Below are 15,296 nucleotides of genomic sequence, written 5' to 3'. Positions count from 1 at the left end.
CCTTGCGCTGTCTGAATGTCTGCCATCTTTCTGGCTGTCTGAAAAAAGAGAGATGGAAATACATTTAATATTTAGATGAATTTGGGGGTGAATTGCCATCTTTATAGTATTGAGTCTTCCTTGTTATGAACATCACATCTTTTTATTTATGGCTTTCTATAAAGTTTTATGACTTTTTTTTCCTGTGGAGATATTGCACAGCTTTTGTTAGATTTGTTCCTAGTTACCATACTGCTTTTTGCTATTGTTTATTTGTGGGGCAAATTACCTTTTCTGCTATTTACTTGAAACTAAAAGTATAAATATTTTTGAATTGGTAATAATGTTTAGTTACCTTGCCAAACTCATGAATTCTAGACTTTTTGGATTTCCTGTGTGAACAAATGTATGTGTCTTGACTTTTAGCACTTGCTAGGATCTGTAATCCAGTGTTAAATAGAAGTAGTGGATATCTTTGTCTCACTTCAGATTTTAAGGGAAAAGTGTCCAATATTTCTTAATGAAGAATTATATTTTTGGGCAGCGCCTGTGGCTCAAGGAGTAGGGCACCGGTCCCATTTGCCGGAGGTGGTGGGTTCAAACCCAGCCCCGGCCAAAAAACCAAAAAAAAAAAAAAAAAAAGAATTATATTTATTATAAGATTTTGACAGTGTCTGATAACCTTTTATCCTTTCCATTTTTATTTTGCTCAGTTTCTATTTTTAATCATAAATGAGTACAGCTTTCATGAAAAGCTCTTTCTGTATCTTTTGAGGTTATCATATGGTTGTTTTCCTTTAATCTTTTGATGTAGTGAAAGCAGTTAGTAGCTATTCTAAATCAGCTTTGCATTTCTGAGATTAGCCATATTTGGTCATGATTTCTATCTTTTTAAATTTGGGATAGCAGTGGCCAACTAGGGCATAGAGAATGGTGGTGGAGGTGGGGGGAGCGATAAAGCAAGGCGAAAAGTTGAAAAGGATAGTCACTTTAGTGCTAGTACAGTTTGCAACTTGAGATAATTCTGGAGCATACCTATTTTTGGCAGGATGCATAAATTTAAGTATTTATTTGGTCTTTTCTAAAATTGACCCTGGGGAAAATACTGTTTTCCTTATGTGTAGAATTGTGAAGCTTTATTTTTCCTATGTTATTACCTCTCAGTATTTGCCATTCTTTTAAAATTACATCTTGTGTACATTTTATGAGGGATTTTGAACATGTGAGGTAGATTAAATGAATAAAACTAAAAACTGTACTTGCACTTTTAACTAGCATTTAATTTTACAGAGTTTGAGCTTATAGAGCTGCAAAATAAGGTACTAATATGTTTCCCAGAATATATGTTAAATCCCTTGAATGTTTCCTTTGGCATGATCAAAGCACATGCTGTCCGATGCATTGTACAGGCTGTCCCTTGCGGGGATGTACATTCCAAAACATTCCTGAGTTGAGGTATCAGAAAACTCCCATCGCAGAGAGTATAATAACAGGGCCAGATACTGACAATAACCAGGAAGTCCACAAAGAAGAAGGTTCTGTATAGTTCCCCATGTTTTGTGGAGGTAAAGACATTTTAACCCTTAGTTGAAGAACCTCTTTAGGTTTGTAGATTTTGGAGCCTGGATCATTCAATTTCAATATTAGTTAATATTTACTATTTGTGGTGGCGCCTGTGGCTCAGTGAGTGGGGCGCTGGCCCCATGTGCGGAGGGTGGTGGGTTCAAACCCAGCCCCCGGCAGAACTGCAACCAAAAAATAGCCGGGCGTTGTGGCTGGCGCCTGTAGTCCCAGCTGCTCGGGAGGCTGAGGCAGGAGAATCGCTGAAGCCCAAGAGCTAGAGGTTGTTGTGAGTCCTGTGACATCATGGCACTCTACTGAAGGCAATAAAGTGAGACTCTGTCTCTACAAAAATATATATATATATATTTACTATTTGTGACCTGATACTTGATTTCTAATGGTGAATACAATTATAAGTGTTTATTATGTCTTTATTTATTAAGAATTAGACAGGACAATTGAATTTTTCCTCATAGTTTTATATAAGTGGCACTGTTTTTTCTCCTGTGGTTTATGAAAGTGGCTAGTCGTTTTGTTTATTTCTATGTGACTGTAGTGGGCCTTTGGGAAGGATGACTTGTCTTTACAGAAAGAACAAGAGTATTTATTTGTTCCACTTATAGTAACATCGATATAAGAGGATTTTTTGAGGAAAACCAGAAGGGTTAGACTTTGAACATAAGTAGCTCCCATTCATGCCCTAATTGATAGAGAAAAGTGAAAAATTTAAGGATTAGCAGCATAACAGGCAATGTGAAGTACTATATAGAAAAACTGATGGTTTACCAACCAAGTACTGTATAGCCTTCAGACTGTTTTCTTTGGCCCACTGTTTCTAAAACTTATATTTCATCAGTTGCTAACATCTAAAATCTGTTTCACATGAATGTCTAGCACTGGATCACCTGCATTTTTAGCATGGCATTTTAATAGCAATGGCACCATTTAGACAAATGTACATGCTTATTTGCCCTACTTAATACTTCTGTCTAAGGTGGCTCCAGACAACCCCATGTGTGTTTTTATAGCTATTGTAGAACCTCTTGAATACAGAAGGAATAGCAGATCTATAATGCTAATACAGATGAATATTCAACTTTGAGTTCTAATCATAGAAAATAATGGATGTGAGGATTATAAGAGTTGGGGTGGAAAATGGAGCATGCATGAAAGAGTGGTTGAAGAGAAATCTAAGGTTTTTTAACCTGAGCAACTAGAATAGAGGTGCTATCAGGTGAGATGGGGAAGGCTGTGGGTAAATCAGGTTTGGGGTGGGAAGAAGTGTTTAGTTTAGTTTTGGGTATATTAAGTTTAAGGTATTTGTTAAGACGTACTATTGACAATACCGAGTTGGCAGTGACTATATGACTGTGGAGTTGGAGAAATATGTCTGTTTGGCCATATGTCAGATATGTAGATTATACATGAAGCCCAGAGACAGAAAGACACACAGGGGGTGAAGGGGGTCTCAGAACTGAGCTCTAGACAGGTCAGCCTTCAGAAGTTTCCAGAGGAAGAGATTAAGAAATGAGATTAAGAAGGAGCATCCAGTGAGGAGGAACAAAAAGAAAGGGAGTGTGGTATCCTGGAACACAAGAATCTTAACCTAGTTTCATCCCTGAAGCAAAGCCTGAGCGAGACAGGGGTTTTCTTGCAGGCAATTTATTTGCAGACCTGTTAACAAGAAAAAGAAGTTGGAAGACTGAGGCAAGTGAAACAGGAAGGAGGGAAAGTAAACCCAAGAGGGCATTACTGAGCTGGTCATTTCTGTGAGCAATTGGGGCTTGATCCTGAAGAAGCACTCTGAGGGAAAAAAAAAATGTGCCGTTGGGTTGGAAGATAGTATTTCTCTACCAGGTCCCATCTTTCCTTGGTCAAGGGTTGCCCATGGTGTTAATATATAGCTTCAGATTTCCGGGTTTGTATATGTCTCTGGATGGCTGAAGAGTTCCTGTAGGCATCTCTTACTGCAAAGCCCCGGAGCAGAAAGCCAGCCGCAGATAGTATAGCTAAGGGGAGATACAGCCAGCCTCAGCTGGATTGAAAATACGAGGCTGAGGTCTAAGAGGTGCCCCCTGCAGCTTACTTGCCTCCTTACGTGCTGGCCTCAGTCTCTATAGTATATTTACAACAGGAGAGCTAGTGAAACAGTGTTCATAGTTAACAGTCTGTTCTTAACCACCCATTCTAGATTTTCCTCACCTTCAGCTAGCACTTCAGCAGAGCAAGACTTTCCTGGTAGAGTGATCCAGAGTTTCTTCTCCAGGGGATCCATGTCCTAATTTCTTTATCCTTTTGGTGTCACGGTTGCTATAGCCACCTATTTAATCACTGAGCATAGCAGCACCTGTCACATCCCCATGATTCTCGGTATGTTTCCTCCTGTTCCCATTGTGTAGCATTAGCCATATAGGTCCTTAGGGTTCTTACAGCTGACTCCCAAACCCCATTGCCATGTGGTAAACTGCTTCTTTAACCTGCTGGTCCAAAGTAAGGAGTCAGAAATGACCAGGTAATAGTTATTACATCAGAGTTCTGCAGAACCCCTTCCTGTGTCTACTGGCAGAAGCCCCTCTCCCCTCCTCTAGAATCAGAATCCAATGGAGTCTTGTATTTTTTCCTTTTAAATCTTTCAGAGACATAGCACCACATTTCAGGCAGGTCTTTGGATGACAGTTAAGGTCATTTACCATCTTAGAAGACAGTATTCTGTCCACTCGAGATCTTATCTAGCAGTTTATATATAGAGGTTGAGTGTGTGTTAAATCTAGGACTCTTGGGTTATAGCGTAAATGATGAGGGAAGGAAATTTTTACCCAAAAGTGACTAGTTCCATTAGTCAAATATTTCTTCGAACTAATCTAGTTTGTTAATAGCAGTTATAGTTAGTTGCTCTTAGTTGCAAGGTATAATATTTTTTATTTATTTTAAATTTTATTTATTTGCTTGTTGATTTATTTGTTTATTGAGATAGTATCTCACTCTGTTGCCTGGGCCAGAGAGCAATGGCATCATCACAGCTCACAGCAGTCTCAAACTCCTAGGCTCAAATGATTCTCCTGCCTCAGGCTCCTAAATAGCTTGAGACTCCAGCCCAGCTACCATGCTGGGCTAATTTTCCTATTTTTTCTAGAGACAGAGAGGGTCTCACTCTTCCTTAGGCAGTTCTCCCTCCTCCACTTCCCAGAGTGCTAAAAGTACAGGTGTGAGCTGTTGTGCCTGTCCATGAAGTTATAATAAGCTCATTATGAAGATTTGTTTTACCTGAAATTGCATTAGACTAACAAATAGATAGTAAAGCCATTCCTAGAGAGAAATTTGTGATTCACTTGAGTTTTGTCAAGTATGCCTCTGGCAAATAACAGGTTATCATTATGAAATAAGAGTTTTAGTACCTGGAGTAAACCAATTTTTAGTACATCAAAACTGGACATAAATTGTGATAAGACTATATAAATACGCCTTTTTGATAATTTTAGGTTCTTGCTACAATAATAAAGAGGAAGTATTAATTTTCCTTCCCTTGCTTTATAAGCTGTGATGAGAATTATGTACTTGTCTTCATATACCTATGAGTCTGAGTGTATTGAGGGTGACAACTAAGTTGTCTTATCATCTGCTGGTATTTTCCAGGGCTTATCATGATGCCTTACTTTTGATAGGTCCTCTATAAATAGTGGTTGAGTTAAACCAAGGATAGATATGTGTGTGTGTGTGTATAAATTTGCATGTGATAGCATTCGTGATCTTTGACGTTAACTGTAATAAAATCTTATTTAAAATGTAAAAATGTTTTAGACTTTCTTCCTTTTTTCTTTTTTTAAACAGATAGAAGGACAAGGACAGATTCACCAGCTCTGGCTGAAGGTAAATATGTCTTTGGGGGAAATGATTATTCACATATAAATAGAAAATTGTGATTTATATAAAAACCTATATTGACTAAATATAATTTAAGGGAAATATTCTTTACTCAATATTGAACTGCTAAAAAGTCTTTAGGAAATATCTATTGTTAGTTTCTGGCTTTGAATAGGAAGTAGTGGGGAAAATGTGAATTAATTAGAACTTTTTTTTTTAACAGCTTTCTTTCAATAGGAGAGGTATGTGTTTTTCTTTAAATTCCTTTTTAAGTTATTTTAGCTATCTGTCAGTATAGTTGACCAGTATAGTTGATCAAGAAAGGTCTACCAGTATAAACCATAACTTTAGCAGTTTAAAATATGGCAGTTTAAAATATTTTTGCATTGGAAACTAGAAGGAAAGACTTTATACATTATCCTTAAGAATTCTACCTGTTGGGCAGCGCCTGTGGCTCAGTGAGTAGGGCGCTGGCCCCATATGCCGAGGGTGGTGGGTTGAAACCCAGCCCCGGCCAAACTGCAACAACAACAAAAAATAGCCGAGCGTCGTGGCCGGTGCCTGTAGTCCCAGCTGCTCGGGAGGCTGAGGCAAGAGAATTGCGTAAGCCCAAGAGTTAGAGGTTGCTGTGAGCCGTGGGCGGCTCTACCCGAGGGCGGTACAGTGACACACTGTCTCTACAAAAAAGAAAAGAATTCTACCTGTTATTAACTTTAGTCCTTTTATTTAAATCTTAGAAGTAAAGGATACTTTTTAAAAGTGGTAATATTAAATAGTCCTGAGTAGTTAAACATTTGTAGTCTTGCAATTATTTTAATTACAAGTTAATTAATATTTGAAAATGTATTTTTTTTGTAGACATAACCTTGTATTCCATAAGCGAAAAGATCAGCTTAAAATATCTTTCTATGCTTTTTTCTGCTCATAAACTAGACATTTACATCTTTTTTTTTTTTTTGGCTGTGGCCAGATTTGAACCTGCCATTTCCATATGGGGCCGGTGCCCTACTCCTTTGAGCCACAGGCGCTGCCCAATTATCTTAAAACTAGCCTATCATGTTAGTAGTGCTCACAATGGTCTTTTGGACTTATCATCAGATCAGCTACTTTATATGTCATAGTGCAGTTTCTTGACCAGTTTTTGTGCCAAAGACCTTTTGGGTAATCTGATAAAGCCTGTGAATCTACTTTGGAATATGATTCTAATAATGATCCATGATTTCATGAAATGAAATACATAGGATTAAAAAATGGCTGGGCACAGTGGCTCATGCCTGCAATTCCAGCACTTTGTGAAGCTGAGGCCAAATGATCACTTGAGGCCAGGAGTTCAAGACCAGCCTGGGCAACATAATGAGACCCCATCTCTAAAAAAAAGAAAAACAAAGGAATAAAAAAATATTAGCGAGACATATTGATGTGTGCTGGTAGTCCCAGATACTGGGGAAGGGAGTTTGAGGCTATAGGGAGCCATGATTACATCACTGGACTTCAGCCAGGGTTACAGATAAGACCGTGTCTCTTAAAAAAGGAATCAGTTATAATGAAATACTGTTAAAAAATATTAAAAATACAAATTTGTGATAGAGTAATGTGTGCGTTTCTCACACTAATGTTATACATGTTTCTCGCATTAGAGAATAAGCTTTAGGAGCAAATCTACTATTTACTGTAATTTTAAATAGTGATGAGTCTGTAATAATTGTAACATGATATGAAAATACCTGTGATTTCCATTAATGGCAAATTCATACTTTTTTTTAATACTATTGTGGTTTGTTGCCTTCAATCTTGATTGAAGGTATGGCTAATTTTCCTATAAAAGTTAATGAAAAGATTCCCATCAACATTCACAAATCACTGAATTCTCTATTGACCCCAGATTAAGAACCTCAGTTAATGAAAAGTCAGCTAGACCTTTCTTTCTCTATCACACTTGAGTAAGTGTAGTTCTTTGTGGTCTCTGTATAGTCTTAAAGTAGTTATTCATTCCTAGAGATATGCTATTGGTGTAGGGTAGGAGTTTTAAATAGCTTTGAAGAAGCTTCTCTTTGCTGGTCCGTAATAGCAGAAAATAAATGTTAGGCCACAGAGAGTTGCTGCTTTCGAAGAACTTATATTCTAGTTAAAGGGACATGAAATAAGTATGTTAAAGTAAGTATGAGATGCCAAAAGTTTTTAACAAGAGAAATGTCATAATTGCCATAGCAAGGATTCAAATAGTAAGTGCTCTGATGCTTGTGTTCTGGAAGTGCAAAAAAGGTAAAGACTTGCAGAAAGTCACCAAGTGTTTTACATTTCCTGAACAGTATGAACTATCTAGTGATAATGTGCCAGCCTAAACTATTAATGTTACAGCCTTTACAGTTTTACATAGTGTATGACAGAGATATTTATATAAGCTAAAGTTCAAATCCTTAAACCACTTTGAATATATTTACTGTCAAATAACAGGGAGAGGCTTTCTAAAAGAAAATGTTTATTTGGAAATAGAGCATTGCAATGCAAATACATATGTCATAGTAAATTGTATGTATATTCAGGGAGGTGTAGGAAGACAGTGGTTTTTAGAGGAAAAAAAATCAGAAGGATTACATAATTGTTTTGAATGAATTATCCTTGGCTACAAAGATCAATAGCAAGGGTGATGTCAGTCTTATGTTGGATAGACTTGCTGGGAAGATTTTTGTATAAGGTTGCAGTGGCCTTTGTGCAAGATTTGGTTTTTGTAGAGTCTTTTACTTTATCAGATATGTGAAAGGAGAGAACCTTTTCTGCAGGGCTGGCTTTGTGTGTCAGGATTTTCTTAACCTTAGTAACTTTACTTTGATTCTGACAACCTACATTATCATGCATCTAAAGTTGCTGAGAGGGAGAAAGAGAGGAGGAGGTGAAGGAGATGAGAAAGGCTGGAAAACTTGAGCCCAGAATAAAGGCTTTGTGAAGTGACTTGAAATCATGTATCTCAACTCTATGTTCCAATTCCCTCCTTAAGTTCCTATTTTATGAAAAGGAACTTAAGACTAGAGAAACTTGGTGACTTTGGCAAAGGTAGCAAATTAGTAAAAAAGTGGGGTTTAATATGCTGACCTTGTCCATGTGCAGCTTTTCAGTACATCTTTAAAATATGGCATCAGAGCCAGATCACATTGACAGAGAGAATCAAGTACCACCATCCCCACAGCCAAAAAAATGAAAGTCAGGTACCCCACCAGGTCCTTTTCAAAAGGATTGTTGATGCTATTTTTGCTATCAATCAAACTTCAATAGACCTGCCATGCCCTTTATATTGATAGTCAACTAGCAGGTGCTAGATAAGCATTGCAATTTAGAGACAACCTTCTAGGCTCTTTCTATAATTAAGAGAATAATTTTAAGTCCATTTAAATTGATAAGTGTAAGAACAAGGTAAGCAGGCTAAATGTGGTGGCTTACACATGTAATCCTAGCTCTCTGGAAGGCTGAGGTGGGAGATCGCCTGAGCTCAGGAGTTCAAGACCCGCCTAAGCAAGAGTGAGAACCCCTTTCTACTAAAAAATGGAAAAATTATCTGGGTATTGTGGTAGGTGCCTGAAGTCCTTGCTACTCAGGAGGCTGAGGCAGGAGGATCACTTGAACCCCTTAGGACTTTGAGGTTGCTGTAACATAGGCTAAGACTCTATCTCAAAAAAAAAGGAAAAAAGAAAAATAGAAGGAGGGAAACATTTGTGCCCTTCTGCAATTTCATTGTATTAAATTCCTTTGGTGTTAATGGCTCAAACAGAAAGAACATTTCTTAATTAGCATTTGTCTTTTTTTCCCTAATCAAACAGGCGTCCTCAAACCTTTTAAACAGGGAACCAATTCACTGTCCCTCAGACTGCTGGAGGGCCGGACTATAGTTTAAAAAAAAAAAAAAAACTATGAACAAATTCCTATGCATACTGCACATATCTTATTTTTTTTTTAAGGGTTTAACAATATACTTATTTAATATAACACACCAAAATATTATCATTTCAACATGTAATCAATATAAAAATTATTAATAAGCTATTTTACATTCTTTTTTTCCCACTCTAGTCTTTGAAACTTGGTGTGGATTTATCTCAGCCCATTTTATGTTGCTTAAGACTATCACAGACTGCATAATTTACAATAAGCAGAAATTTATGGTCAGGCACAGTGGCTCACGTGTAATCCTAGCACTCTGGGAGACCAAGGAGGATGGATCCCTTGAGCACAGGAGTTTAAGATCAGCCTGAGAAGAGCAAGACCCCATCTTGCTGGGGGAAATAGGGAAAATAGCTGGTCATTGAGGCAGGTTGCTGGTAGTCCTAGTTACTCAGGAGGCTAAAGCAAGAAGATTGCTTCAGCCCAGGAGTTTGAGGTTGCTGTAAAGTAGGCTTATACCACAGCACTCGAGCCTGGGGCACAGAGTAAGATTAGAGTTTCTAGAGGCTGAGAAGTTCAAAAGCACGCTGCTAGTATCCAGCAAGGGTCTTTGTGCTATTTTATCTCGTGAGAAAATTGGAATTGAGAGACAAGAGAAGGCCAAGTGTTAATAACAAACCCACTCAACATATCTCTTGGGGGCGGGAAACAATTATAAGAAGGACTTTACCTAACAAATGCAATCAGTGTAACCTGGTTCTCGGTACCCTTAATGAATCCCCAACAATAAAAAAAAAATAATAATAACAAACCCACACCCTCAATAATGACATTAATCCATTCATGAAGGTAGAGCCTTCATGATCTAAACACTTTTCATTAGGCCCTTCCTCCCAACACGATTTCATTGAGGATTAAGTTTCACATATCTTATTTTGAAGTAAAAAAACAAAACGGGAACAAATACAATCACACCGCCTCATGTGGCCCACGGGTGGCAGTTTGAGGACCCCTGCCATAGTATGTTACACATAGTAAGATTTCATTTACTGACTTCACATTCATTTCAGATTTATAGCATACAAAGCCCTCTGTAGGATGTTTTGATCTTAACAAAAGTTAAGATCACACTTAGGGAGAATGGTTCCAATGCCCTAGGTTTTATATTATCTTAATATTTAAAGATCCTTGTGCTAAGTATTTTCTATAAAATCACTTCTGAACTTTATTCTCTTTCAGAAGCTAGATCCTTATAATTAGTAGACAGGAGATGACTTGTAAATTTTTTTGTGTATGTGAGTATATATATTCTGATAGGTAACTTTCTATTGACCTGACCTCACTGTATAATATCATATTGAATTGTTTGTCAATTTGTGCAAGGGTTTTTTATTAGTTTGGTTCTGAGAGGCCAATGATAATTGAGTCCAATAAGGAGAAATTAGCAAGTGGGTGAATCGTAGTTTAATACAAAGATTATGTGATTCTTGAGAGCAAAATTTATGTCTGAATTGTGGATGATTCAGTCATTAACTGAAGTTTCTATAGATTTTTCTAAAAATTTAACAGAAGTCTAAAATTGAACTCATGTGAAGTTACATTTAAACAGAAGCTAGACGGCTGCCTGGCAAGGATATTGTAGAATAAATTCATATAGTAAGATTAAAAGGCTAATCTTACTATATGATGAGTCTTCCATTTCAGCATGGTTGGCCCCTTCCTGGTCTAAGATTTTCTTCTTCATTGGTAAATGAATATAAAGCTGTTCTGCCTCACGGCTTTCATTCCTCATAAGGGAATATTGCTAATATTGAACAGAGAATCCCCAGAATACCCCAGAAATTAAGGGTGAGTTCCTCAGAAAATACCTTACCTTTCAACTCAAATTATGAGAGAAAGAAAGTAGAAAAATGAATTTTAAGAACTTCTTATCCATTTTAGTCATAGAGTTAACTGGGAATGCTACTTTACTTCCATAAGCCAAGTTCAGACAGATGTCCTCTCACTTGGGGCCTCCTGCTTTCCCCAATCTGTCCTTTCCTCTGAAATCTCTGAGGGGAAGAAAGAATGATGAACAGTACGTATTTTATTTTTTCGTTACCTTAAGGCCACCTTACCTGGGTGTGAAGCATTGAGTTCCTTGCTCTTTGCTGCTGTTTGATGACTGGAAGAGGCGTCAGATTCTCATTCCTCGTGGGTGGCATGTCCATGTGCACTGCGTGAGAGTGTCTCTGTAGTTCCTAGTTACTCTCTATGCAAAAAAAAAAAACTAATGAAGTGCTATTTCTGAGGATGACTTGGTCTTTAAATCAAGGTTTAAGGATTTGGTGTCTCTTACTGTTGTAATGCATAAGAATATGAGTAATACCATTGACAGTTTGCTCAGTAGTAGTAAAGAACATTATGGGAACAATATCATTTCTGTCTGAGCCAGCTTTAATTTGTTAGCAGTAAACCTTTGTCTGCTAACCTTGTCCTTGATTTTCTTAACCTTGTGAACCTTGTGTTTGAATTATCCCTTGGTAGGTAATACATTCCATAAACTTACTCCTTAATACATAAAGTTGCACTTTGTTTCATCTGACCTAAAGCTACTCCTTTGATGGGAAGATTCCCTTAGTTTATTATCTTTAGATAAATAAACATTTTTACTTGAATTGTTCATTCTTTCATTTGATAAATGTTTATTGAGTACTGGCTGTGCAACAGAGTGTCTGCTGGAAGCTAGAATTTCAAAGATTAAAATGATGTAAACTTCTTAGCCATTTGGAAGAACTTTTCTATGAAACCTAGTGGAGGAACTGACACATTCTATAGTTTATAAACTATTCCAAATAATAGGAAGAGCCCATGTGTAAACTAGGCTTGATAGCATAACCAGATAAGGATAGAACAGTTAAAGGTCAGTCTTAGGAAATAATTTAGATTGACATACTAGCAAACTTAATCTAGGAATATATGTGTTTTAATAAGATCAAATCTTAGACTGATCCGAGGAATGCAAGAATGGTTTAGCAGTAGAACATGAAGTCATGTAATCTACCATATTCATAAATTAAATGATGAAATGACCGATATTATAAAGATGGCAGTTCTGCCCCAGAATAATGTATATATTTAATGTAAAAGTCACATCAAAATCCCATCAGGATTTTTTATAGAACTTGAAAGTCATATGAATGAATACAATGACAAGAATAGCTAAGACAAATATGAAGATTATTACTTAGACAGTAAGCCCAGACCACAAAAAGATGAGGAGAAACTGGATTTTTAGGACACATGACACCATAAACAAAGTTAAGACATGTTAGAGTGTGGGAGAAAGCATTTGCCGTGTATAGATGTATAAGCATCAGAAGATTAGTATCTTGGATTTAAAAATTATTTTCCCTTAAACTGCCTCCCTTCTTCCCTCCTCCCCTCCTTCTTCCTTTTTCCTCTCCTACCCTCCCTCGCCACTCCATTGGGTCTTACTTTGTTGCCTAGGCTGGAGTGCAGTGACAGAATCATAGCTCACTGCTGCCTCAAACTCCTCAGCTCAGGCCAGGTACAGTGGCTCATGCTTATAATCCCAAGAGTGAGACCTCATCTTACAAGGGTACATGTGAAACTCAGTAGAATATAATTGTCTTAACACAATAACTAAGAAAATGCCAGTAAGGCTATATTAACCAGTGTGATGAAAATGTGTCAAACTGTTTATAAAACCAATGTATGGTGCCCCATGATCGCATTAATGTACATAGTTATGATTTAATATTAATAAAAACAAAAAAAAATAGAAAATGACTAGCTGGGTGTTATGGAGGGTGTCTGTAGTCCCAGCTACTTGGGAGGCTGAAGCAAGAGGGTTGCTCGAGCCTAAGAGTTTGATGTTGCTGTGAGCTGTGATGTCAGGGGGACTCTGTTTCAAAAAAAACAAAAAAAACCTCCTGGGCTCAGGCATCCTCCAGCCTCAGCCGCCTGAGTAGCTAGGACTACAAGTGAGTATACCATGCCTGGCTAATTTGTTTATACTCAGATCCTTGAAGTTGCCCAATCCTCTGATTATCTTCCCTCAGAAATACCCAGTATCTTTAGTAGGCCATTTAGTTTAGTAATATCATATTATATACCTATATATACTCTAGAGTTTTCTGATTTAATTTTCTTATTCATCACTTTGGTTCTCCTATTCATGTGTGTTGTATGTGGGTGGAATTAATTGCACAGTACTATTGGGAGAATATGCACATGAACTTTATAAGGAATGCCAGAACTAAACTGATTACCCACAGCGGCCATATACCAGTTTATACTCCCACCAGCAGTGTGCCCATTGCTTTTGCCTGTTACGTCAGTCACAGGGGTGGGGAACCTGCAGCCTTCTGATTTCCAGATTGTTCTTTTTTAAGCCCAAAGGAGGCAAGAAAAGCTTCATTTTTCTCTGCTGTACCCCTTTTAATGAAAAGATTTGTTCTGTAAAAATTGGATTCAGAAGACCACACCCAGTGATCCAGAAAGCCACCTGTGGCCCCAAAGCCGTAGGTTCCAGGCTACTAAAATTTTGAAATATATCATGGAATGAAACTTTTAAATATTGTATTTCCAGAATTCATCATTATTAAAACTATTGCATATATTTATTTTTCAATGTAATATATAAAGAAAGTCATAATTCAAGCAGAGTGTACTCCAGTAAAAAAAAAAAAAAAAGCATAACAACTTTGATAATTAAGTGTGGCAGTGGACTTCTATGGGCCAGGCTTTTCTGTTGAGTCGTCGACATGAAATAAAATAAAATAAAATCACACACCATTCTAGATACTCATATATTGCTTACCTTAGGACTTTGTACTAGTCCTTCTCATACCCTTTGTATCCGATGCAAACCATGGTAGCAGGAAGAATTTCTTTGCTTTCATGTTCAAAATTTGTATCTCTTGACAGTAATTTGCATTGGTGGTTCAACTTTGCATTGGTGGTGCAAGGGCATGGAAGAGTACTGGTAATCTTTGAATCAAACACAAAGATAAAATTATACTATTCAACATATACTGATAACAAAAGATGAATACAAGTCATGTTGAGCATCTCTTGCAATTGCGGGAGTCAAACGTGACTTGGGTATTACCAATTTAATAGTTTTTTCTTTTCTTAAAATGTGTATATATTTTTTGGCCTTCTGTATTTTATGGTTCACTCTATATAAGGAGCAGTATTGCTCTCCTAATTTATTGTATTAATTGCATATGGCCCGATACCCTAGCGAGTGTTAATTTAAAATAGCGGAAATAAAGTATTTCAATTTAAAATACAAAGTCTAAGGGTGTGTCCACTAGATGTCAGCATAAGAATCATAAGCAGCAGCAATGTGTGATTTAGTCCAGTGAGTAAACTGACTTGCGAAAAGTCACAGATTTTTAGAGTCAAGACTAGAAATCAAGTCTCCCAATTTTCATTCCATTGTTCTTTCATGTCACATTTAAGTCAGATAACTGCATGTAATTTACAAGACTAAAATTAAAATATATGAATGGTGACATCTGTAAGGGATTCAAGGTGAGATTTTTAGTACTACTGTGCTGATGTTACAGCTGGGCACCCAGGAAAACCTGAATCCTGCTATTAATCTGATCACCCTGTCTCCTCCTCTCCATTTTACGAGGACAGAGAATCAAAGGATTAGTTTATTAATAACTAAACTAGTACCTGATAACAATAGGTTAGATAGACTTTCCCTAGTGTCAGTCATGTTCTAACCAGGAAAGCAGAAACTATTTTAAAACTGGGATTATATGTGGATTTATTTACACAAGTATTAGAAGCCTGAACCAAATGTGGACATATTAGTGAAGACCACAGGAAGCAAGTTACTTCTAGGGCTAGGGAAATACAGGGAAAAGATGGATTAGGAAGAATTTAGGAACTTCTAACAGAACCCAAGAGGGCTGTGGAGTCTCAAACCTCTGAAGGGGGCCAGGTCTAACTACACTGCTGCTATTGCCGGAGTTCCACAGGAGCCTAGAGCTTATCTT

At 37.2% G+C, this 15,296-nt stretch overlaps 1 protein-coding gene across 28 annotated transcripts in view; it reads left to right on the top strand.

Annotated features, from left to right (window-relative positions):
- The window catches only part of CYRIB (CYFIP related Rac1 interactor B), a 154,650-nt gene that overhangs the window by 95,334 nt on the left and 44,020 nt on the right, over window positions 1-15,296 (top strand). For 17 of the 28 annotated variants that reach the window (XR_008373789.1, XM_053558736.1, XM_053558748.1 and 14 more), the window contains one exon: window positions 5,371-5,409. Coding sequence is in view for 7 of the 28 variants with exons in the window: in XM_053558747.1 (XP_053414722.1) it covers window positions 5,371-5,409 (39 nt within the window). In the remaining 21 variants the exon portion in view is untranslated. Of the gene's footprint in view, window positions 1-5,370; window positions 5,410-5,626; window positions 5,646-15,296 lie in introns of all 28 variants that reach the window. The other 11 variants (XM_053558744.1, XM_053558743.1, XM_053558721.1 and 8 more) reach the window with 1 other exon arrangement.

This window comes from Nycticebus coucang, chromosome 13 (assembly GCF_027406575.1).
Source record: "Nycticebus coucang isolate mNycCou1 chromosome 13, mNycCou1.pri, whole genome shotgun sequence".
NCBI classification, from domain to species: domain Eukaryota; kingdom Metazoa; phylum Chordata; class Mammalia; order Primates; family Lorisidae; genus Nycticebus; species Nycticebus coucang.
The sequence above is the reverse complement of the archived record's forward strand: the minus strand, read 5'-3'. Positions and strand labels throughout refer to the sequence as shown.